Source organism: Hippopotamus amphibius, chromosome 3 (genome assembly GCF_030028045.1).
Source record: "Hippopotamus amphibius kiboko isolate mHipAmp2 chromosome 3, mHipAmp2.hap2, whole genome shotgun sequence".
Classification (NCBI taxonomy): Eukaryota; Metazoa; Chordata; class Mammalia; order Artiodactyla; family Hippopotamidae; genus Hippopotamus; species Hippopotamus amphibius.
Genome location: NC_080188.1, coordinates 95,811,385 through 95,837,783, shown reverse-complemented (window position 1 = coordinate 95,837,783; position 26,399 = coordinate 95,811,385). Strand labels below are relative to the sequence as shown.

The 26,399-nt window shown below is 42.0% G+C and overlaps 1 protein-coding gene across 3 annotated transcripts; it reads left to right on the top strand.

The window, feature by feature from the left end:
• The first annotated feature begins 4,526 nt into the window (after window positions 1–4,526).
• On the top strand, window positions 4,527–25,954 carry TMEM192 (transmembrane protein 192). Of its 3 annotated transcripts, XM_057728224.1 has the most exons (8): window positions 4,564–4,635; window positions 6,121–6,314; window positions 9,506–9,652; window positions 13,692–13,956; window positions 17,393–17,527; window positions 19,206–19,301; window positions 22,977–23,079; window positions 23,394–25,954. In XM_057728224.1, the coding sequence occupies exons 2-8, from the start codon at window positions 6,312–6,314 to the stop codon at window positions 23,530–23,532; spliced, it is 888 nt and encodes a 295-aa protein (XP_057584207.1). In that variant the 5' UTR covers window positions 4,564–4,635; window positions 6,121–6,311; the 3' UTR covers window positions 23,533–25,954. The 3 variants fall into 3 exon arrangements, with proteins under 3 accessions (XP_057584209.1, XP_057584207.1, XP_057584208.1); XM_057728225.1 differs by lacking the exons at window positions 4,564–4,635; window positions 6,121–6,314 and adding an exon at window positions 5,303–5,431; XM_057728226.1 differs by lacking the exons at window positions 6,121–6,314; window positions 19,206–19,301 and having other exon boundaries at window positions 4,527–4,635; window positions 23,394–25,953.
• The last annotated feature ends 445 nt before the right edge of the window (window positions 25,955–26,399 follow it).

Here is a 26,399-nt window from a genome sequence, read left to right as displayed (position 1 = left end):
CACAAACATTTATGGAACAAATAAAAATGGAAACTGTGGAATATTTCCAATTGCTCATAATATCCTTAAATTTCTTTCTGAAAAAAGTTTTCTAGAGAAAGCACATAAGCCAAAAATAATTTGACACACTAAAATAATTCTTGACTTATTTTTTCTGACTGTTCATTGAAAGGGAAAAATTTCAGTGCAACATCTCTGGGGATCTAAGAGAGACAGCTACAAAGCATTATCCAAAGATCGAATTTGGAATATGTGCATTCCTGATAGTGCTGAGGAAATTGAAATTTCCATACTCGTACCCTCCTCTATCTTGTAAAGGCCTGCTCACCACTTTCAGTTAAACAGTAAAATGAATTACTAGAGTGATCAGATAAGGGAAGAATGTCTCTCACTCTCAGGCAACCCCCTCAAGCCTTTGTTTGAAACCCTTTGCACATAGACTTGTTAAGTGACCATTAACTTCGACCTGCAACCAATATGAGAATGCAAATTGCGACCTTAGTCCTGATAGGAATGGAATGTCCAGCTCCTACAAGTTCCTGTTAGGACCCCCTACTATGTGTGTAACCCATGACAACCCCCTCACTCTGTAACTGCCTGTGACCTATAGAAATTTGTAGCCAATCAGTTTGTACCAATTATAGCTGTATGTTTTAACCTATATAAGGAGAAGACTCCCCTGAAACAGGGCCCAGAATTTTGGAGCGTTAGCTCGTCTGGGTCTGCCAGCTCAATAAACCTGAGTTCTCCAGCTCTCCGAGTGTGGTGCTTGGTTTCTCGTGGGATCGGTTTTTTCTGCAATAGAGGTACAGGGAAAATTAAGAGACTTGTAAAAAGGTCTAGCTTGGACCAATTCAATCTGATATTTGATTAAAAAGGCAAGTTAAAAATCAGTATCAGTAGCTGAAGAGAGTAAAGAGGTCTCACTTTAAAATCAATAATAAATATTAATTAGGTACCTATTGTTTGCATGATACATGATACTAGATATGTTAGGCTGAATAATGTGTGAAATAAAATTCATATTTAATGGCAAGATAAGCGAACTTTAAGCACAAAAATTCTTCTCTGCCCTTTGGCCTCCTCTGTCCCCACTCTGTGCATTGTGTGTCTGCATTATTCATAGACCAAACCTCCCAATTGGCAGAAATATCTGCTCAACCATAGAGAGCAACATTTCCTAGCACCAAAAGACAACTCCTTAAAAGGTAACATTCCTTCGTAATTTTGTAAGGGGCCACAATGACCCATGACCCACTGCTTGCTTTGTACGTACACAACTGGATTGTGTAAACTGTCAATAATATGTATGTCATTTGATGTACAGCTCTCTGTCTCAAAACCTTTTGTAACTGTGGGTAGAACAATCCTTGGAGCTTTTCTTTGTTAGACCGACATTATTTTTTCATCAGCAAATGGAAGTTGTGGTGAATTAAGGATGTATTTTCTTTTGATATTGGAAAAAATGAGATATTATTAACACTATCTGTGAAAGCAGCTAAGCACTGTGCTTAGAACTGTCAATGGTGACACACTCATAGGAAAGATGGCACTTCAGACGCGAATCTTCACCAGGTGTTTGGCAGAAAGACAGGGTCTCTGCTCTCCTCTTACTCCTCATAGGTAAACAAGTGCAAGAATCTTCACCAAAAATATTTTAATCATGCAAAAATGAAGTGTCAGACACTTTTATAAATATAATTTTTTATAGGGCTATGTTTATTTAAATTGTTTCAACTATCACTAGAGCATTATGCAGACATGAGATTTTAATAATCTTTCCCGATGATGACTAAGTTTTAATTCCCCATACCTATCATATATGTCTTTGGTTCTATAAAAACACCATTTGGATGGTGCCTTTGGACAGAATTCCACAGAACCGTATTCCTACACCTAACCCATTGTTTCTGGTTATATTCCCTTAGTGCAGATATTGATGACCTTTAGTGGCAATTATATATTTCTCTTTATTTCTAACTTTTGTGGACACAGTAAACATGACAGAGGCACCTACTCTTGTATGTTTAGGCCTACACAAAATGGTGAGGCAAAGATAAACTTGTTCTAATTCTTCCTTCTAAATATTCACTCTTACCTTTCCCACAGAGCACATTTTCCCTCACTCACTGTTATTCCTGGAAGTTAAGGTCTCCTATGGACACACACTTCCTAACCTGACAAACTCACTCCCCAACAACCCACTCCATAAAACGTCATAATGTTCAGAATTCTGTTTCTTGAGACCATTGCTCCCTCTGGTTTATACTGGGTAATCACAGATTATTTCTACCCTAAAGTGTAAGCAAGTCCTTTAGCCTACCAAGTGCACCACCATCTTTGTCCCCCTGTAATGGGAAGAACATTTGTATTCTAAGTTAATCAATAAAGGGATGCTGCCTATAAGCTTAAATTATACATAATGGCCCATCTCTGGGAACCCTGCCCCCAGGGAATGAGCTATTTAGCTAAAATGCCTTTGTTTAGCTCACAGCAAACATCCTGACCAGGCCCACCTATGAATGACTGCAGGAAGGAAGACATTAACACATCCCCTCTGAAGGCTGACCAGAACCAGGAAATGTTTGACTTTACTCCCTCCTCTTTTAGTATAAAAGAAGCCTGAATTCTAACTCAGGCAAGATGGTTCTTTGGGACACTCGTCCACCATCTTCTCAGTCTGCCGGCTTTCTGAATAAACTTGATATTCCTGCCCCAACACCTTGTCTCTGGAGTTATTGGCCTGTTGTGCGGCAAGCAGTACAAGCTTGGACTTGGTAACACCTCCAACTTTTTTTATTTTGAAAAATGTTAACCTTTGGAAAAAAGACTTGCTGAACTATTTGAATAATAGCATTTTAACGTGTTATTAAAACAATAACTATAAGTATGTATGTTAATAATGCTTCAATAAACCTGAATTAGACAAAAATGTGACTAACATTTGCTGTGTGCTTTGTAGAGACCACCCTGTATAAGAGCATTACATGCATATTTCATTTAGTCAAATAGCTCTCTGAAATTAGAAATAGTAACAGTTCCATTTTTACAAATGAGGAAACTGAGCCCTAGAGAACATAAAAAGTGCCCAAGATCACACCCTTAGTAAGACGCAGAATTCAAACCTCCATGACTAATTCCAGAACCCTGGCTTAACCAGTTTACTATACATGTTAAAATACATGTCGACTAAATGCAATGTGTGCACCTTGATTGGATCCTAGATGGTGGGAAAAAAGCAGCAAATAAGACACTTGGGGGACAATTTGGAAATTTTTTGACATGGATTTTCAAATACGGAATTACTATTAGTTTTCTTAGGTGTAATAATATTATTTTAGTTAAGTAGGAAAATGTCATTTTTAGGCAATGAAGTATTCAGGAATGACGTTTCCTTATGTCCTCAACCTACTTTCAAATGGTTCAGTTAAAAAAAATGTGTGACACACACACAAGCACATGCCCTCACACAGAGCAACTAACTGCTGGCATGATGTTAACCACTGTTGAGTCAATGTGAGGGGTACATGGATGTTCACCCTACTTGTCTTTCAACATTTCCCTAGGTTTGAAAAATTTAAAAAATAAAATGTTGGGTGGGGGGAATGCACTTCTAGAAAAGGCTCCTAAGAAATAGTTCGTGGAATCTCAGGAAATTTTAAAGATTTAAAATTTTAATGAGATTTTAAAGATCAAGTGGAGTCTTATGCCATCTTTTGCTTTGCTGAAACTTAAATGATTTTGTTTCACCAAAGGTATAAACAAGATTACACCATACACAATGCACGAATAAGCACTAAAAAGTATGAAAGTGTATGTACTGTAGTATCAGCAACCGGACTGCTATTAACAGGAAATTTTATTTTCCTTACATTTTTACAACGATCGTATATTTTCAGAAAAATATAAAGTTTTCTTTTGCAATTCCACTTCAAAAAAAAAAAAAAAAGAGAGAGAGAGAGAGAAAGCCCTAAAAATTCTTTATTGCCTCCTGTGTCCCAGTGGTGAAATCTGTAAATATGTCCTGGAAATCAGTCTTTATTCTGTTCGCGTCCCTCTGCAGGTGGAGTTTTGAGTTATAAATGAGAAGCTGGGATGCTACCTCTGATTCTATGCACGGAGCTGTGCTGCAAACAATAATTAAACAAGCCCGATTAAAGTTAATGTTTTACGAAAAAGCAAATGGCGCATCCTTTAGCGCCCAGATTTCCGGCCAGCCTAGGACTCGAGCGCAGGTTGAGCGACCCCCAGGCACCGCGGCTTTCCCAGAGACAATGGCCGTGGGGGGCTGGTCTTCAGTGGGTAGCATGCCCCCTTCCTCTCCGGCCATTCAGGACCGAGGTTTCGGAGCAGCCCCCTCAGCATCAGCCAATAGAAAGCGGGAGGCGGGGCCAGTCCATTCCGCCCCTCTGCCAATCGGGAGCGAGGGGGCGGGTCCGGGGAGGCCGCGGGCCTCTGGGCTCTGGAGCGAGGAGGCGGGGCCCACCCGCCGAGCCTCGGCTAATGGAAAACGGGGGGCGGGCCCGGGGGCGGGCCCCGGAAGGCGGGGCCGGGCTCGGGTGCGGAGGCTGCGCGGCCCGGCTGCGGCCTGCGGCGGCGGGGCTGCGGCCTCCGGCGGCGGGCAGCATGGAGGACGTGAGTGCGCGGATGCTGGCGGCGAGCGGCCGGCCCGGAGCCCCCTCTTCCGGGCGGAGGCTGGGGTGGGGGCAGCCGCGGGCGGAGGGGCGCCTGCTGCGCGGGGCTGTCCGGGCGCTGGGCTGCGGGGAGGAAGCGTCGGCCCGGCCCCGGGCTGCTTCCCCCGGGGGAGGCCGGGCGGGCCCCAGCCCAGTGAGGGCGCGTGTCGGGCCCCGGAACTGGGGCGGCCGCTCGGACGCCCGGGCGCAGCGCCCCTCCTCTTGGCCTTGGCCCTGAGGACTGTGAGCTGGAGCGGCTGCGGCGTCCTGCGGGCAGAGCTGTCGCTGTCACCACCCGGAAATCCACACTGGAAAAAAGCAGTGTCGTGATGTTTTGAATCGAGGCATGGTAGCAGGGAAGGGATTTTTAAATCTCCTAATTTAGGTGGATCCAAACCAGATTACTAAAAAATCAGTGCACTAGTTACAGAGTATATAGTGTTGGGAGTGAAGCGTAATTGCAAAAAACTTTGTGTATTAAAACATTTTTAGGAAGAGCATGTATTTGTGCCCAGAATTAATTGGCTTGCCCATTGGCACAAAATTCTTGCTCTTGAAAAATGCAAAGTTGACAGTTATATTAAAGCACTGATTTGAGTTAATAAATTAATAGGAATATTACTGTGATCCTATCACTGATTGAGGTGCATCAGACAAGACACATGAAACACAGTTCCAGCCCTACAAGACCTTAGATTCTTGTGCAAATAGTGACCATAGTTCAATTATCGTGACTAAAGACCAAACAATTTCTAATGGTAAGACTAAAAAATTCTCATTTTTTTTTTCAGTTGAGAAAATGGAAACTAACACCTGGAAATAGATTTGAGGCTCAAATATATTTAAAGAAAAATTGATTGTTTCTAAATTTTTTAAGGGTGAGATTCATGAACTGACAATGTGTGGAGAAAATGAGTATCTAAGAGGAAAATGAGAGACGCTTATAAAAATGTGTGCAGTAAATGCTTCTTGGTTGATGCTAAGCTGCCCCAGATTCTTGGATCTGTACCTTTTTGGCATTAGGATTAGTACAGCCCTATAAATTTGTTTCCAAAACAGTTGGAGAGTAATTGTTCACCAACAGCTGCATAGCTAACTCTTCAGATCTGACCGAGTTGCATGCTTTTGATATTTTGTGGATATGGTTTCTACTGCTCAGGAGAAAGCTAAAAACTGTGTGTTGTGTCTTAGGCCCAGACACCTAAATCAGTTAAAAGAGGCAAAGGCTTTTTAGTTAGGGTGCTTTGTTTGCAAGCGGGTGAATCAATTCTGGCGACTTTAAGGAAGAAAGGCATTTATTTGAAAGGATATAGGGAAGATGAACACCTAGGCCTCTGAAAGGATCCAAATGAGGGCAGCTCAAGGGATCCAATGACAGGACTCCTTTCAGAATCTGTCCTGGGGTGATCTGCCTGCCATGGCCTCTGCGTGCTTTTCTGCTCTGCAGGAGAGCTGGCCTGGCCCAACCCTCTGGTTCCATGACCATCCCAGGCCAGAGGAGGCTGAAGAACGTCAGAGGATGTTCCCCTTGAGACTTAATGCAGAGATAGACGTTGGGTCCCCTAAGGAAGTGGTTATTGTCACAAAGGAAGAGGGAGGAGATGGTGTGGACAGAACAACAGCTCTCTTCACTTGTAGATGGTGAGTTACAGAGAGTGGCAGGGTGCTGTTTGTGTGGTTTTCCTACATTCCCTATAGGATCCAAAGGACAGTGTATTTGATGTAGTCACCGAATGCATTATATTTCATGAACATTGAATATATGACATAGAAACTGTATTGTCCCCAACTCCTTCAGTGTAGGCAGGGAAAACAAAAGGCAGACACATAAAGGAAACAATACAAGGCAGCATAAGAAATATTCCAAATTAATATTGTGGGCAGTATGTTTTTTAGGAGTTTTAAAGTAGAAAGCAAACTCTTGGCAGGGCAGGTTTTATAGAGGATATAAGTTTTGATTGGACCTTGAAAGATGAGTTGGATTCTGAAAAAGATGAGTGGATATTTGTGGGGCATTCCAGAAAACTCATGCAGGCTAGAGAAGGTGCGTGAAAGTGAATGAGTGGGAGATAAACCAGACTATTTTACAGTCAGAGTTTCAGTGCTACCTTTTAAAGCATTCCCAGATCCCAGCAGTTCAGGAGGTTGGGCTGTCTTTCATTCACTCAGCACATATACTGAGCACCTGCTGTGCATCAGGTACTAAAGGTACAAAGAACATAGTATAATGCAGAGTCCTGCTCTTGTGAAGCATACCGTATTCCAACCACTTTGATACCTTGTGCTTCTTTCTGCCTGAAAGAACCAAAAACCTATACATAATGTATGGGAGAACACTTTTTGAGATAATAGACATCAGGCAATGAAGAACAGTGATCTCTGAGAGATGGGATACAGATGACGTGAGCCGTGTGATTGCCCCAGCTCACTGCCTTGAGAGAGTTTGCAGGCTGGGGCAGAGGGAGGGGGACCAGGCGGGGCTTCAGTGGATCCTGAGTTGAGGAGGTGGAGCTGAATCTGGGGATACCAAAGCAGCTGGAGTTCATAAGATGGAGAACCCAGAGAGGAGAGTGCTGCACTGAGGGAGAGCTCGGAAGAGATGCAGAGTCCCCTCAGGCATTCAGCTGAGTCCTCCTCTGCGTGGCTCTGAGGAAACTCTCTAAGGATGGGGGAAAAAAACCACCCAGGACAACTAAAAGGAGCGGTACTCTCATGTGGGGCCAGGAATAGTGCCCGTTCTCCCAGCCAGACTGAAGACCTCATGATCACAGGGTAGTAGGTAGAGTGTTCAGAAAGGTCTTGCCTCACTTGTAGGGAAGAATTAGTACTAGACCGAACATGGTATGGTGCCACCTAAGAAGCACCTTAAAAGAGAAACCAGGAAGATCAGACTGTTTCAAGTGACTTAACTGAATCCCAGAACAAAGCTCAAAAATATTTATAGGAATACAAAAATGTCCAGTGCCCAAAGAGGTACATTTTGCAGTGTCTGGCATCCAATCCAAAATTACCAGGCATTGCCAATTATGTGATTTAGTGGAGGTGTTAGGTAATGCTTTGGTGGTAATCATTTTGCAATATATATGCAAACTTATACAATGTGACATGTTAATCATATCTCAGTAAAGTAGAAAAAATGATCAACTATACAAAGAGGGAAATATGACCATAATCAGCCAATTAAAACTGATTCAAAAATGACATGCTAGAAATAGCAAACAAAAACATTAAAAAAATTATATAACTGTTTTCTATATGTTCCAAAGGTTAGAAAGACACATGGGAGATATAAAGTAGACCCACTCAGACCTGCAGAAATAAAAGCTACAATGTCAGATGAGAAGGGCAGTAGGAACGGTGTTGAGGCATCAGAGAAGGTGGCATTTTTGCTGAGACAGACGTTTGACATGTGGGGAGGAATGAAGAGGCATAGAGACTGGAAGGATGGCCTGGAGAGGTGCATGGACATTAGCTAAGAGAAGAGCTTTGGGGGTGGGACAGCTGCTAACTGTCAAAGCTAGAAGCAGAGAAGTCCTGAAGAGAACAGAAATCATCAGAATTCCTCCATGAGTTATGGCAAACTAAACAGGAAGCTGTCTAGGTATTGAATAAAAGAATTGCAGCAGTGATGAATGCCTGTGGGAGGAACTTGAGAAGCCCGCCCCAGGTCTGGTCTTGTCCCAGATTGCTGTGTTAGCTTCATAACCCTGGTGCCCAGCAGCCTGGCCTTACACCCCTTCCAAAGTGAAGAACCCTTATCTTCCCACTAGATTTTCATTTCCCTCTTGTTCTAGTGCAATTATCTAACCTAAATTTGTTGCATCATTTGTGCTATTCATTTGCTGATTTATTATGTGCTTCCCTATAACATGCCATGTACTATATTCTGTTGTGCATTCTTACACTGTTTAGTCCTACATGGCTTTATCCTAACCTCCCTGATGAAAATGTAATCTCCTTTTGGACAGGGACTGTGTCTTACATTCTTTTATCTCAGGAACAGTGCCTTATACATAACAGTTTTCAGTAAGGCTGTGAGACAGAGATTGTCGCATGCACCAGAGACCTAAAATACTGTTCCTGTCAAGACCGTACCTTTAAACATGACTAACAAGATTTTGAGGTTGCAGCTCAGCCTTTGCTGGGTACCTCAGTGACATTGCAACTATTGAGAATCTGGTATCTACAAACTACAGTCTCTTTGAGGGTCTATCAAAGTGATCTGTTTCTATTAACACTCTAAAATACTTCTATCATGATTGAAAGTTTGTATAAGACCTCTTAGTAAAGCCTCAACCAGCTTTCCAAAATTTTGTGGAACACTGAGATATAGTTTAAGAATTGTAACCATATGTAATTATTTTTGTCAATAATACAAATAATGTTGGGGGCTACCCTGGGGTCCAGTGGTTAAGACTGCGCTTCCACTGCAGGGGTCATGGGTTTGATCCCTGGTGGGGGAACTAAGATCCCACATGCCACATGATGTGGCCAAACATACAAATATACGTATACATATATAATGTTAAATAAATCAATATCTAAGTTTTGAGGGCTTGAAAAAAATTATCTGCTTTAATCTCATATATTACCTCATTTGGAGATAAAGAATTAAGATTTCTTCTACTTGTTTTAATAATTGTTTTTACCAGTTTGTTTACTGTAGTCATCAAGAAGTTTATGGTATTTTTTCAAAATTGGCTTTAGGTAGGGAGTGTGTTTTCTTATCTAATTTGTGCAATGAGTTTTCAAGCTTTGTGGTTGAGTAGATTTTTTGTGGAAACATAATCCGGAAAGTGATGATAGCTTGCTTCCTTTTTTCTGCACCCCAGGGTTCCTTGGATTTCGTCCAGAGTATTGAGGATGACCCCCTTCTGGACACCCAGCATCTCGCACATCACTCATTACAAGCTCATTTCAGGCCCAGATTCCACCCTCTTCCTACAGTCATCATAGCAAGTCTTCTCTTGCTGATACATGTAAGTCGGCCAGGAGAAAGTGGTCCATGCAGAGATGAGGTTTTTTAAAAGTTTATAACCTCTTCAGGGGACAGTTTGGTTATATCTCTCAACATTTAAAGTGTGCATCCTTTTTTACTCATATCTCTACTTCAGAGAATTTATTGTAGACATATTTGCATACATGTAAGGATATTGTTTATGATAGCCATCTTGTCTGTAATATGAAGAAACTGCAAACTACCACTGTCGAGAAGATGCTCTGTGTGTCCTGTCCATGTGAAGGAATGCTTATGCAGTATTCAAAGAGAAACTTGGGGTGGATGTGTATGTATTTAGACTACTCTTCATGATTCATTGTTGAATGGAAAAAAATGAGGTTTACAACGGTGTGTACAGAATCTTCCTATTTGCACATTTTAAAAGGGAGTTGAGAGCGCTATTGTGTACACGGGTGATATTGTGACTTATAAGAAATGTATGTGGCCATTCAGATGGTCAGAATATAGTTCTCGTATATATGTTCTCATATATATTTGGTCTCCATCCGTGGTTTCTGGCTTACAGCTCCCCAAAGCCTCGGAATTTCCTGAGCAATAAGAGCGATGGGAGCATCTTTTGTTATAATTTTTTGTCTTTTCTCCTCAGTTCCTAAAATCACTTCAGAGTCATAAAGGTAAAATGGATGTCTTGATATTCATCACAAGCCCCTTTCGACCACACCTGAGTTTACGTTAATGAGGGTGACTTTGGAAAGCACCTAAGGATGGGGGGGACTGGTTGCCAGGGGAACCAACCAAGATTAGCAGGTTAGAGCTTTCAGTCCCACCCCCTGGCCTCTGGGGATGGGAAAGGGGCTGGAGGTGGAATCATCCACCCATGACCCAGGAGTGAATCACCCAGGCCTGTGATGACGCCTCCATAGAGACCTGAAAGGAGGGGTTCAGCGTCCAGGGTGGTGCACAGAACACTTGTCATGAGGCCCCCGCCAGGCCCCAGACGCCGCCCGGACAGATGCGCCTTTGGCACCTCACCCGAAGTATCTCTTCATCCAGCAGTTCATTTGTGTCCTTTAATTTCCTTCATAATAAATTGGTAATCTGGTGAGTAAACAGGTTTCCTGAGTTCTGTGAGCCACTCTAGCAAACTAATTGAACCCAAGAAGGAGTTGGTGGGACCTCAGATTTGTAGCCAGTGGGTAAGAAGCACTGGTAACAACCTGGATTTGCAATTAGCATCTGAAGTGGGGGTAGTCTTGTGGGACTGAGCCTTTAACCCATGGGATCTGATGCTCTTTCCAGGTAGATAGTGCCAGAATTGAGTTGAACTGTAGGACGCCTAGCTGGTGTCAGAGACGCACCCCCCACCTCTGGCCCCCCCTCCCCACACACATTGGAATTGGTACTGGAAACTCTTAATGTTTATTCCTGTATTCTGTAATAGAATATTTCCAGAAGCATTCACAAGACCGTTTTAATGCTAGTTGCACTGAGTGCCTCAGTGAAAGGCATACCTAATATGTTTTAATGTTTACATTTTGTAGTATTTGAATTTTTTTTTTTTTTACCATATGCATATATTCCTCAGTTATAAAAACAAAAGAAGATACAGATAAATCTATATATGTCATCATGGAAATTTATTAATTTATTTACACCTAGGAAATAATGTAAAGCAGAGAAATCAGTATAATATTGCCCCGTGTTTTATATGAGAAAATTACAAATGTCTGGGGATGTTTAAAAACATGTGTTGCAACCACTAGAGAAATAAATCCTGGCGATCTAATGCATAGCACAGTGATTACAGTCAACTCTATAATATTATACATTTCAAAGTTGCAGGAGACTAAATATCTTAATTGCTCTCACCACAAAAAAGAAATGGTAATTATGTGACATGATAGAGGTGTTGGCTAAAGCTACAGTGGCCATCATTTCACAATATATGAATGTTTCAAATCAATACATTGCACACCTTAACCTTTTACAATGTTAGGTCAATTATATCCTTCAATAAAAATAAATAGCCAAACAAATAAAATTTGGCATCATGAAAACAAAACAAGACACATATATGAATGTCTCGTAGGCTTATTGGGGGTGCTGCTCCAAGTGTTAATTATTTCCTCATTTTGGTTACTGCAATCTCAAGCACTAGGGGTTGTAGTTATTCTTTGCTGCAATGTGAAAAATCAGCAGGGGGCAAATTCTCGCCACTCCTTGGGTGTTCCTGAGGAGGGTGAATGTGGTTAAGGATTGGCCCAGCTGCTGCTCCAGTGAGGTGCGCTGCTGGAGACTTGAACTCAGAACTGGGTGCACTGAGGACAGAGGTGCACCTCTCTTCCTCATGTGGATCTATTAAGTGGCCTGTTTCTGCCATGGCTTCCTGATCCCCAGGTAGCAGCTGAAGCGCTTCTTTCCTCCTGCCTTCTTGTATTGATACAATTTGTATAACATACTCTTTATGTATGTACAATACACACACATACACACACACACACACACACATTCTTTTAAAAAAACTTTTACCTTGAATTGCCTACCTTTGATACTATGGGATTGATTGCCCTAATTTTAGGACTCAGAAAATCTTGTGTTAAAGAACAAGAAAAGCTAATGTCTTTATGTGCTACTTTGTATAAAATGGATCAGTGGGGTCAATGTACAGTGTATTTCAGTAACTATGTTGACTTTTCCACTTTGCTTTATGAGGATGTGCATCTTGAGTTGCTGTAGCAAATATTACTGCTCTTGACAAATCACATACATTTTAAATAGATTTATTACGATAAGATTGCCTGCTATTGGATGCTTGGTGATAGGTGCTAATGACAGCATTTAACATTTTCTTTATTTGATGTTTTTAAAATTACAGAATAATATTTCTTTATCGTAACAAGTAAAACATTACGAAAGTAAACAAAGATACAGTCTTCCCTTCTCTCTGCTTCACCCCTTCTCCCTGAGTTAATAAATGGGTCAGTTTGTTGTATCTCTTTCAGTGTCTTTTAAGTCCATACAGATACATACCAAAAGATTACTACATTATAAAAGGATGTCCCCCATTTCTAAAAAAAAGGAAAAATCAGGTCATACAGTGTTTATTACTCAACAGCAATGTTTCTCAGACTTGAGCACACGACAGATGCCCTAGCAGCTTATTACCCTGCAGGCTGCTGGCTGCTCCCCCAGAGACTTGGATTTGGGGCCTGAGAATTCACATTTCTAACTGGTCTGGAGATCACACTTTGAACTGTCCACCTTATTTTTTCTTAATCTTAACATGTCATAGACATCCACCCAAACTGATAGAGCTTTAGCGAATCCTGTCATAGCTGAATGGTGTTCTGGCCTGTGAGTGGGTAAAGCTAATTTATTCAGGTGTTCTGCTGTGGGTGCTCACATACACGTGGGCAATTTATGGTTTTTTTCAAATGCAGAGAACACTGCAGTGAATGTCTGTGTCCGTATATCCTAGGTACTGTGCTTTTTCTTCTGCGTGATAAGGTCCTTAAGGTAGGCTTTCTGGGTCAAGATATTTCCAAATTATTTTTCAACAGCCCTTCCCAGACCAGTCAGCGTTTTATGAGATTGTCTGCCCATATTTTGACACCAGTCTTTTGAACGTTTGTCAATCTAACTGGATAGTTATTCTTGTCCTCTTAAAATTGAAACTAGAAATAAACTTTATTAATGCATGATTTTTATTAATTACTTTTGAGGTGCTAAATTAACTGGTTTTTTTACTCTTTTTAATAACAGAGAATTGGGCAGGAAACTGCATTTAGCATTAAGAACTCATCTCTGTTAGATGGGATTTGGGGTGATTTTTATTTTCTTATTTGTGATTTTATCTGTTTCCCAAATTTTCTGCAAATTTTTCTTCAGATTACCTGTTTAAAAAGTTTGTAAAAATGGCAAAAAAAAAAAAGTATTTTTAAACTCATAAAAAATAGGATAGTGGAAGTCATAGGTATAAGAGTGTGGGCTGGGATGGTCATTATTGTTTCTTAAATCCAAATATTGAATATTAATCCCACTGTTTTCTTCTCCATCAGGTTGTGTTTGTTATTTTAGCATTTTTAACAGGTGTGCTTTGTTCGTACCCCAATCCAATTGAGGACAAGTGCCCAGGAAACTATACCAACCCATTGAAAGTTCAGACGGTCATAATCCTCGGAAAAGTTATTTTGTGGATTCTGCATTTTCTTCTTGAACGATACATCCAGTATCACCACAGCAAAGTGAGAAACCGAGGCTATAACAAGATCTACCGGTCCACAAGGCATCTTAAAAGCCTTGCGCTGATGATACACTCTACTGGTAAGCCCAGTTGCCTCACTCAGCTACTCGAGTGGCATAAATGACAGCAGGAGGAAAACGTTAAGTTTGATTTTATAATCGAATTTTTGTGAGAGTGATGTGACCGCTAAACTTCAGATCATCTTAATGTCTTGAAGGTTTTCTTATGTTTTCCTTTGAAATCTGAATTTGTTGTGTAGGGGAGGAAAAATATTCCCTCTACCCTTCTAGTTCTTGGCTTGGATTCTACCAATAAAAGATCAACAGGAGAAAAACAAACAGAAGTTTAATAACATTATACCTCCTATATACATGAGAGAGACCCAGGAAAACTGAGTAACCCTAAAATGGCCTTAGCCACCACCTTAAATAACATCTCCAGCTAAAGACCAAAGAAAATGGGGAGGGCCAGAGGGGGTTGGGCAAGAGTTCTGGGAGGTGACAGGTAAAGCACAGTAAGCAAGGGTAAGGTTGTTATGCAGATTTAAATACTTGCCTTCTCCACTGATTAGAGTTTCTAGAGATTTAGAGTCATCCTGGTACAGAGAGGGATATAACCTTAAAAATAGAGACTTCCCTTATAAATGTAGATGTCCCTCATGAAAAGTAACTCCTACTTGATTTTCAGAGCTTCATCTGTGTCTGCTGTTTCGTAAAAATAATCAGCTTAAAATAATCCTTATGAGAAAGAAGCATATTTTGGTGTGGCATGTTCTGTCCCCTTCACTATGAGCAAGGTATCCCCATGTGAAGTGTGGACTTTTCCCCCCTTCTGGTATGAGCAGGCTTATTCAGCTCAAGGAGATATACAGCTGATGCTAGTTGATACTTGTAGGATAAGAGGGAATGGTTTCATTTTAAATGAAGCTCAGTGCTTTTCCTGCAGTAAGAGAGAGACTGTTATATAATAAGATGTATTATCTAAAACAGAAAACCTGGAAAACAATTTACGAAGGCAGGGTCAGAAAGTCCATCCAGGCTGCAGACATTTTAAAGGCTTAATGGAATTAAATTGAACCTTAGGTATTTTTGCCTAATTGTCAAGGTTTCTACCTTTTTAAAAAAGCCGTCTTCAATTTCAGTTCAGAATAAATGTTTGAACATTTTGAAACCAACTTAGAAATTATTTTTTCTCCAGAGAAGCAGTTCCACAGAATGTAATGTTTTTTCTGTGTTCTGGTAATGCATTTTCTTAAAGGGCGGGCTGTGAGTTCATCTGCTTAGTGAGGTTCTCAATGGGAGCGGGAGGGCCCAGTGACTGCAGAGAAAGCAGCATTGCAGTGGGATGGCTGGTCTTGGCGCATCTCCGAACCCCCAGGAGAAGAGTGCAGTGTCTATGGGCTACTGATGACTGCAGCACTTGTTTTTGGCTAGAAGATGTCACTATAATCTTCACGCCTCTGACAAGGAGAAGAGCAGAAACCTATCTGTATACTGACCAAAATAATGTTCAGTTTCTCCAGTGATGGTCTGGAAATAGTATTTGGGAGGCCAACCAAGAGATTGTCTGATCTTTGCCTTTCCTCTGACTTTCAAATTATTGCTACACACGTGATCCTTAATCACAATCTGTTTGTAGACAATCGGACACTTCGTTTAATCACAGATGGTATCACTTTGAAGTTGCTCATATAAGGACCCAGAAAAGCCAAGAGATTGGGGCAGGAGTTTACTTTGTTTTTATTTTCTTTAAATCCTTTTTTTCCTCATTTGAAGAAGAAAGAAGGTAAATCTGTGAGGACACAGAGTTTCCAGCTTACCTGAAGGGTGTCACCATCCTTTTTCCTGCCTGCATAGCATTGCTGGTGCTGTCTAGCCTCATCCTCATGCTTGTTCTCTGCAGAGAGAAAAGCAAATTGATTTTACTTTGTTTTGTGGAGATGGGAGAAGGGGCTTTGCCAGCTTTCAAATACATTGAAAATATTTGTCTGATTTATCTGTTCTCCTTCCTTAGATCGAAATACATCTTGAACTCTTATCAATATTATTAGCTACATAGCAAGTTGCGCATTTAGTTGTTCTTTTTGTTGAAGTGAAAACTTGACCCTTCACTGAGACATGGTGCTGGGCAGGGTGCTCTCATGATATCCGCAGTGCTTGCCATCCAGGGGAATGTCCCCCTCCTGCAAGTTCACCATGTGACCCCCACACTGCTGACACAGGCCTTGCTCGGGGCATCAAAAATCCTCCGGAAACTGCGGGTTCGCTTTCCCTGTAGAGGTTTTTCCCTAGTATTTTTTCCTCTCCCTAAAGCTGTGAAGTTCTGTTTGTCTTGTACACAAAACTCATTCATAAATTGAGCTATTGGTCAAGGTGCTAAGACACTGTGACATTTGTGAGTGTAAGAGGAAGGCTTAGGGATTTGTGCCAGACCATTACTTTCTGTAGAGGAACTTCAGATGGGTTATTTCAACAGCATTCTTTGGCTCACAGACTTTCCTTTGTACCAAGAAATAGAAAATCAGACGAGCACCTCCCCAACCATGATCAGACTTAGGTAAATATGTTAGTTTCAGGAAATTCTAAGATAAAACACCACAGGAATGACTTCTGCCCCTAAGCTTTTCTTTGACAGTCTTCAGAATAAAAGTGCAAAATGAGGTTAAAATGGTCTTCAAAAATAAATGATGGGTATGCCAGAGCATGGGGGAAGCAGCTCACATATACTGAATACTTACAGGCGAGGCAGCATTCTGAGTATTTTTCACACACTCGTTTACTTCTCACAGCAACCCTGTGAGAAAGGTACTGACATCCCATGTTTCAGACGAGGAGTAGAGGCCTTAGGTCATCTGTCCAAGGTCAGCGGCGTGTCTGGGTTTTTTGTGGATCCTGGCCGCGTCCTTGACGGCGCCGCTTGGCCAGAGGGGGCCACTGGGGCCTTGTGGAATCTCACTCCTTGAGTTTAAAAGTGTCCAGGTTCTGTTATTTGTGTTGTGGGGCATCATTTGCTCGAAGCCGTGTTGTTGGTTTGATTTCCGTCCCCTGCTTTACCACGGTGCCGCGTAACTGAGTGGCTGTGTGCACCCTCGTGGCGCCCGCTCAGTGCCGGCAACACAGGCTCGGGACTCAGGCACCACGCCCGCACCTGCACCCATGCCCAGGCCCAGGCCCACTCCCATACCCACACCCACGCCCACACCGTGCCCATACCCATACCTATACCCGCACCCACGCCCACGCCCATACCCACGCCCACACCCATGCCCACACCCATGCCCACATCGTGCCCACACCCATATCCACGCCCGTGCCCATACCCGTGCTTATGCACATACCCGTGCCCACACCCATGCCCACGCCCACATCCATGCCCACGCCCATACCCACGCCCACACCCGTATCCACACCCATACCCACGCCCACACCCACACCCACGCCCATACCCATGCGCATACCCGTGTCCATGCCCATGCACATACCCGTGCCCATACCCATGCTGCGTCTCCTCCCGCAGGCAGCACGGCGCTCCTCCTCCTGCTCTGCCTGCAGCACTCCTTCCCAGAGCCCAGCACGCTGTACCTGGACCTCATTCTGGCCACGCTGGCCCTGGAGCTGGTCTGTTCCCTGACGTGCCTGCTGGTGTACACAGGTGAGAATGACAAGGAGCCTCTTCTTATCGAGAAAGACCTTTAACTGCTGGTTGCATCCCCACCTGAAGCCCAGCCTGTGACCTTTCTGGCGGGAAAGCTTTTCTACCTGGCCGAACCCCTACTGACCACCTGTATCTCTCATTGCTGACCACATCCAGACTCCTCTAATTTCAAACCTCCAGGAGCATACCAGTGAGTCACATTTCTAAATTTGTGTCATCAGCAAATTCTTTTCCATTAGAATGAAGGCTTTTCATTAAAAAAACGGAAATGAAAAAGTAAAAAAGATCCACAAATCTTTGAGTCCTCAAAGGCAACTGAGATATAAGTCTGGCTTTAAATTAAAAAATAACAAACTATAGGACTTCCCTGGCGGTCCAGTGGTTAAGACTGCACTTCCACTGCAAAGGGCGTGGATTCAATCCCTGGTCGGGGTAAGAACCTGTATGCTGTGTGGCAAAATAAAAATACAATAAGTAAATAAGTTAATACAGGCAAAACTGCATTTAGCCCAAACTCGATTTTGATAAACCATTTAAGAACCCACTTCTTTCTACATTTAGAACTGTCTGAGGGTTGGTCTGTCTGTCTTTCAAATACGTTAACATGAAAAATAGATGGAAAGATACTCGAAGAGAAAAAAATCCAAGCCTGGAGGAAATCAAGATGTCATTCCTGCTGCAGTATTGACATGCACTAAACTAGCAGCTAGTTTGGTGGCATTGAGCAACAGTTGTTTTGTGACAATAAAATACCCAGCTGTCCATTTTGAACGAGATCATTTCTTCAGTTGTGAAGGAAAAGCCACATGGGCCAAAGCTTGTGTTTCATTTTACTGGCTTATCCTTCTTCTTAAGGCTTCTAGGGCAGATGTTGCCTTTCTTCAGTGTATCACAAAAAATTTAAGATTGATTCCCTGATACATGCATTTTTCTTGCTTCTCTATATTTAAAGATTTTTTTGGGGGGGGAGGTGGGATGAATTGGGAGATTGGGATTGACATCTACACACTAATACGTATAAAACAGATAACTAATAAGAACCTGCTATGTAGCACAGGGAACTCCACTGTACAATAGAAACTAACACAACATTGTAAAACAGCTATACCCCAATAAAAAAAAAAATTACAAAGAGATTTAAAAGATACCTAGTTTTGGTAATGTTGATAGTAACTCTTCGTGACATGATTCTTTGATATACTAATTCTAACCTAAATTTGACTAGTTTGTCTGCAGTAAAGTAGTTAATCTCTAGAAATCGAGATGGACTCTTCTCATTGAGCACCTGACTGCCTCTGTAGGAAAAAAAATTGGAAAATAAAACTTAAAAGCTTTGTGATTTTATTAGCTCTACACTTGTTTAAAAATAAGCAAGAATTCAGAAAATGCCACTCATTTACCAGCCTTCCAGCAGCCCTGACGTTTGGGTTTCAGCTCAAGAGGAAAGGACTGTAAGGGCAGCAGGCCCACGTCCAGTGTCCTGAGATTTAGCAAGAGCATTCCTTAGCTTGTGGCGGAGAGGATAGGTGGAAGATTTTCACTCCACGTAGATTGCACTGGTGTTATTGCCTGACCTGTGAACTGAAATATGCTGACTGCATGCAACTTAATTTATTTTAAAAACCAGAAACTATCACAACATTGTAAATCAACTATACTTCAATTTTTTAAAAAGTGGAACACCTTCAGAAAAATAACAACAAACCGCCCCCCGCCCGTGCCGACAAAGATGATTCTGAAAGATGGATGTTTTTATATCATCAAGCTATGGGTATGTCTTTTATTTCTGCCTCTTAACTTTTACTTTAATACCCTGTAACTTACTTCCTGCTACCCAATTCACTAAACATGAACTTGTTCCAAGTTTCTTCATGTATCTGGGAATTACTATGTGGAAGACACCATTATAAGGAGATGCCCTGTGAATGTACTCTGATTCAGAGGCAAGCCTCGTGGGACAGTCACATCTCAGCCGTCATCTCCTGAGGGCACTGGACACAGTGGCCCGCTCTCTCCTTGAGATGTTCTTTACTCGTGCTGGGAATCTGGCTTCCTGGCCCTGTGGGGTGGCCCCATCTTCTCTTTTGCTGAGCTCTCCCGGCCTTCATGGTGGAGCCCAGTGGTCAGTCCCCCTCTGGCCTTGGGGGGCGGGGTTGCTGTGCTTGTGCCATCAGAAGCAGAGGGGCAATTCATACCTTTTTTTTTTTTTTCTTTACTGGAGTATAGTTGATTTATGATGTTGTATTAGTTTCAGGTGTACAGCAAAGTGATTCAGACATGTATATTCTTTTTCAGATTCTTTTCCATTATAACTTATTACAAGATATTGAATATAGTTCCCTGTGTTATATAGTAAGTCCTTGTTGTTTATCTGTTTTATGTATGGTAGTGTGTATCTGTTAATCCCAGCCTCCTAATTTACCCCTCCCTCTGCACCCCATTTCCCCTTTGGAAACCATAGTTTGTTTTCTATGTCTGTGAGTCTCTTTCTGTTTTGTAAATAAGTTCATTTGAATCGTATTTAAGATTCCACATATAAGTGATATCATATGGTATTTGTCTTTCTCTGTCTGACTTACTTCACTCAGTATGACAATCTCTAGGTCCATCCATGTTGCTGCAAATGGCATTATTTCATTCTTTATTATGGCTGAGTAATATTCCATTGTGTATACGTACCACTTCTTTATCCATTCATCTGTCAATGGACATTTAGGTGCTTCCAGGTCTTGGCATTGTAAACAGTGCTGCAGTGAACATTGGGGTGCATGTATCCTTTTGATCCATGTTTTTCCTCTGGGTATATGCCCAGGACTGGGATTGCTGGGTCATATGGTAACTCTGTTTTTAGTTTTTTAACAAACCTCCATAATGTTCTCCATAGTGGCTGTACCATTTTACATTCCCACCAACAGTACAGGAGGGTTGCCTTTTCTCCACACCCTCTCCAGCATTTATTGTTTGTAGACTTCTTGATGATGGCCATTCTGACCTGTGTGAGGCGATACCTCGTTGTAGTTTTGATTTGCATTTCTCTAATTAACTGTGTTGAGTATCTTTTCATTTGTCTGTTGATCATCTTGATGTCCTCTTGGAGAAATGTCTATTTAAGAGTTTCACTCAATTTTTGAGTGGGTTGTTTGTTTTTTTGATATTGAGCTATATGAGCTGTTTGTATATTTTGAAAATTAATCCCTTGTTGGTCTCATGGTTTGGAAATATTTTCTCCCATTCTGTAAGTTTTCTTTTTGTTTTATTTATGGTTTCCTTTGTTGTGCAAAAGCTTTTAAGTTTCATTAGGTCCCACTGGTTTATTTTTGTTTTCATTTCCATTACTGTAGGAGGTGGGTCAAAAAGGATCTTGCTGTGCTTTATGCCATAGAGTGTTCTGCCTATGTTTTCCTCTAAAAGTTTTGTAGCATCTGGCCTTACATTTAGGTCTTTAATCCATTTTGAGTTTATTTCTGTGTATGGTGTTAGGGAGTGTTCTAATTTCATTCTTTTACATGTAGCTGTCCAGTTTTCCCAGAACCACTTATTGAAGAGCCTGTCTTTGCTTCATTGCATATTCTTGCTTCCTTTGCCATGAATTAATTGTCCGTAAGTGTGTGGGTTTATTTCTGGGCTCTCTGTCCTGTTCCATTGACCTGCATGTCTGTTTTTATGTGACGGGCTTCTCATTTCTAACTCTCTTGGCCACCACCATCCTATTACATTCTGTCACTTCCTTCTTTCTGCTTCTTACTGCCCACTTCCCTCTGGTCCTTTCTTATGAACCCTCTGCATATCTCCTAAGCGCCTCACATTTCTCTTTAACTGCTTTGCTTAAGCTTCTTCAGTCTTGTTGTCAGCTGAGTCACATCAGAATCATCTGTGGGTCCTGGCAGCTCCGTGACAGGTTGAACATATGACTCAGCACATGCACTTCTGAGTACGTGTCTATGTCTACACAAATGTCCTGAATGGCGTTATTTATAGCAGCCGGAAAGGGAGACAACCTAAGTGGAGTTAGGACAAAATGATGACTAGATCAACAAAAGGTGTTTTATCCACACAGAGGATAGTATTCAACCACAAAAAGGAAGGAATACATGGAATGAAGCACTGACACGTACAGTGTGGATAAACCTGGAAAACATGTTCAGAGGAAAAAAAGCCAGTTGTAAATACTGTGTGATTCCAGTACTTGAAATGCCCAGAACAGGCACATCTATAGAGAAAGAGAACCCGTTAGTGGTTGCCTCGTCCTGGAGGTGGGGGTGCATGAAGAATGACTGCTCATGGGTCCCAGGCTTCTGTTTGGGGTGATGAGATGTTCTGAAATTGATTGTGGAGATGGTTGCACACCCCTTTGAATGTACGGAACCATTGAATTGTACTCTTTGAAAGAATTGCATCATATGTGAATTACATCTCAAGGGTTGTTACAAGAAAGGAGGGAATCCTATGTGGAGTTCTTAAAAATTGTGCCTGGGCCTAACCATCTCAAGGGTTGTTACAAGAAAGGAAAGAATCCTATGCGGAGTTTTTAAAAATTGTACCCAAGCCTAACCCACCTCCCTCCCCCTCCCCACATGCTGAATACTCGACTCACGTGTAGCTGCATGAACAGTTCTCAAGGCAGTCTGGTTGGGCCGTCACTGCCATCACGGAGGCCTGCTTCAGCCCTTGCTGTTTGTCCTCGTGTAGCCGTCTGGTGGGGGCGCTCATTCCAGCCACATCCCAGGTGGGCTAGAGCCCTGGACTGCGGCTCTTGCTCAGACAGGCAGATGGTTCAGCTCAGCTGTTGTCAGACCTGAGAGGTTGGGAACAGCTGCCTTGTTGTCTCTGACTCTTCAGCTCTCTGCAGCGGACTTCTACCCACTTGCATTAGTCTGCTGGGGCTGACGGAGCAAATGCCCGGACTGGGTGACCAACACACACAAACTTATTTTCTTGGAGTGCTGGAGGCTGAATGTCTGAGACCAGGGTGACCTAGGCCTGGTTTCTCCCAAGGCCTCTGCCTCAGGGTGCGGGTGGCCATCTCTCTGTGTGTCCTCACGTGGCCTTTGCTCTGTGCAGGTGCACTCCTGGTGTCTCTACCTCTGTCAGGTCAGCACCGCCCCTATCACTTACCTCACCAGTATCTCCAAGGACACGCACGTGGGGGTGGGGCGTTACGTTCTCTAGTGGCTCCAGCCACCAGGTTCCCTTGCCCCACCAGGAGCCCTTGCTTGAGGGCAGGGAGTGCTGGCGGTTCTTTCCTGGCCCTTCTCAGGCCTCTGCATCAGCGTTTCCAGTCCCTTCTAGCAGATTTCCCCCTATTTGTTTATTCACTTTATGAAGCTTTTTTTTTACTGGCATATTATTTGAAAAGAATAGCCAATTACTAATGAAATCTGAATAAATGGAATTAGAAAATTTTTTGTGATTGGATAACCTGACAATAATAACTTTATTATTTTAGTGAAAATTCGAAAATTTAATAAAGCCAAGCCACAGCCTGATGTACTTGAAGAAGAGAAACTCTATGCTTACCCCATCAATATTACCTCGGAGACTGGATTCAGGTATGTGCAGAGTAAAAGAGAAAGGGATTTAAAAGTTTGTTCCATCCGGAAACCCAGAGACCATTCTGATGCCTGGAGTTTAGGACTTTGCATATGTTAGAATATGTTTACACCTATGTTTGATTTGTTTACTTCCTCTGACCTGTGGTGAAACCAAGTCTAATGGAAGAATCTCACTTGGGGACATTGCCTTGGCTTATCAAATCTAAGAAAAAGTAACAGATATAACATGCTGCACTGCAAATGGGTAGAGGTCCATTTACAGAGACTATTGGTGAACATGTGTAACCCATGAAAACCTTGGTTTTGTGCAGGACTCTCTCGAGCCTGGAAGACGTGGTGGAGAAGCAGGGAGACATCATAGTGTACCTGAGACGGCACAACGCCCTGCTTAGCCGCCGGCTGCTGGCCTTCGCGTCCTCGGACCTCAGCTCTCAGCCAAGTGGGGTTTGACAGCAATTTGAGAGGAGCCACAGTAATCTGAGACTGACTGACTGCCTGACAAGCTGTTGTAGGGAACTGAGCTTTGCCAAGTAACATTCTATGATTTCTGTTGGAAACCCGAATTTGGTTCTCACCTGTGTGGCTGTTTAATAAGTAGGACTCGTGGATGGTTTGAAAGGCACTTTGTAGCGCCTTGATAACTCAAGGGTAATGTCTGTTTTGCACATTCTGAAATTATTTAATTGCCTGGTTTATTCTAGGATCCAAGGTATAGTTTAAACATCTCCTTGGGCGGCAGTTCTTCCGTACTCATTGGAACCTGGTAATAATTTGGCTTTTTATAGAGGAAGTCTGACATGACAACCTGTTTAAAACTGGGCTTTTGAGTTTTTCCCACTTTTATACTGGTGAGAGAAGTCATCATTTCTCATGGTTAGTTTTTTCCCACGGAGCCTTGTGTATTTTATATCCTTGTGTGATATTGGATGGCCTTGGCACTTACAGCTTTTATAAACATTCCTCACTTTAGGACCAAGGTCCCACTAGGTGATTTACTTTGCAACCCCTACATGTTTCCATTCTCCAAAAAGAAGATTTGAAGATTACCTGGGCCAGTGTTAGGCCTCCCAGTGCTGCCAGTGACAGCAGCTGAAATAGTTCGAGAAGACTCCAGCTTTCTCTTTATTGTGGCCCTTCTTTCAGAGGTTGCTGTTTATTTCAGTAGTGACTCACTGTCATTGGATCAGTAAGTTCAGTGATAGCAAAGGGGTCTTCTGTGGCTTTTAAGTTTGTCTGAAAGAAAAAATATGTTTTAGTCTTGGATTATACTTACAAATTATGATGGGAAAAATGTCATATCAACTTATATGTGGATATTAAACATATCGAATTCTCCAGATAAAATGAAGCATTTTTTTTGAGTAAATGGCATTTTTTCTCCAGTTTTCCTAGCATGCCCTTTTCAGGTATGAGTTTGCTTTTGGCACGTTTACATGATGCCTCAGGAAGCCTTCTGTGTGAAGCTTAACATGAGGAAGGGGATATTTGTGATTGTGTATGCTGCTAAGTTTTTTTTTGTTGTTTTTTTTTGTATTTTGCTGAATAATCAATATTTTCCTTAAGGAAAACACTTGTGGTAGATGATTAATTCTCATTTATTTTTAAATTCAATTTGGATCTATAGTCAGTTTCTAAGGTTTATGGAATGAACATTGGTTTACAGAGAAAGGTATAGTTAAAAAGTTAGAATGCTCATGTTCTGAAGGGATGTCTGTATAATCACCAACACTCTTTTTGAAACTCAATACTGAACATTTCAAACAATAAAAGAAAATAAAAATAGGAATGAACAAAATAATTTAAATATTAATCATTCTGTGTACCAAGCAGGTACTGTGCTAGCACTGTGGATATGAAAATTGACAGTCCTAGCTTGTAGCTTGCATTCTTAGGAAAGGACTAGGATTCCCAGGCTCTGTGCTAAGTGAAATGATGGCAGTAAGCCCAAGGTCCCTTAGGGGCTCCAGGTCAGAGAGTTTCCTGGGGGGAAAGGCTTTAGGAATTCTAGGGAAATGTGTGAGTAAACAAGAAGGTTGGACAGTTACAGATGATCAGGCTCACTGTGTATAGCTTGAGCCCAAAGAGTGAGGCAGGACGTGGGAGGAGGAATGACCAGCAGCAGTTTCTGGGGACCCTGATGCTCTCTAGGCCAGGGGGCCTACACTGGGATGAGGCCCACTGAAGGGTTCCAGGCAAGGAGATGGCAGTCGGTTCTGGTTTCAGGAGGGTCAGACTGTCAGTGTGGTGTGGGAACGTGGGCACCAGAGTACGTGGTACTGAACTGGGGCAGATAAAGTAACATTTCATCATGGGTATGTATGTATATAGCTGTGATGTATTTCTATGTTGTTAATTTGGGGGATTTTATTTCAAATAAGAGCATCATGACTTACTGCATTTCTTGGCATACTAATGAATTTGAGCTTTTCCCCCATGTTCTTTGGCCTTTTACAGATCTTTTGTGATGTACATGTGTAAGTGTTTTGCTTATTATTCTTGTGGGATATTATTTTCCTAACAAACATGATCTTCCTTTATATATAAGGATAGATTGTGGGAAACAAAATTCACCTGCCCAATTACCAAAGAAAGGACATGGACACTTGGAGCACAGCAAAGCCAAGACTTTAATAACGGTCTTGCAAAAGCCAGTGTCTGGGACAGGCACATGCGTAATGATCACAGAAATTCTTTTTATTCCTAGTCCACAAATCCCTCCCCTGGTTCCTCATTGGCTGAGCACTACAGGGTTCACATTCTTTCTCAAATGTTGCCTACCAATGAGGTTACAATGTATACTCTAATACTATTTTTTTAAAGAACTTTTATTGAGATACAGTTAACAGACAATAAACAGCATATATTTAGAGTGTACAATTTGGTATCCCAATCTCCCAATTCACTCCCCCCCAACCCTCCCCGCTTTCCCCACTTGGTGTCCATGTGTTTGTTCTCTACACCTGTGTCTCTATTTCTGCCTTGCATTTCCTCTTTCATAGTTGTTAGCATTTGCCTTATGTATTGAGGTGCTCCTATATTGGGTGCATATATATTTATAATTGTTATCTCCTCTTCTTGGATGGATCCCTTGATCTTTATGTAATGTCCTTTCTTGTCTCATAACATTTTTTATTTTAAAGTCTATTTTATCTGATATGAGTATTGCTACTCCAGCTTTCTTTTGGTTTCCATTTGCATGGAATATCTTTTTGCATTCCCTCACTTTCAGTCTGTATGTGTCCCTAGGTCTGAAGTGGGTCTCTTGTAGACAGCATATATATGGGTCTTGTTGTTGTATCCATTCAGCCAGTCTGTGT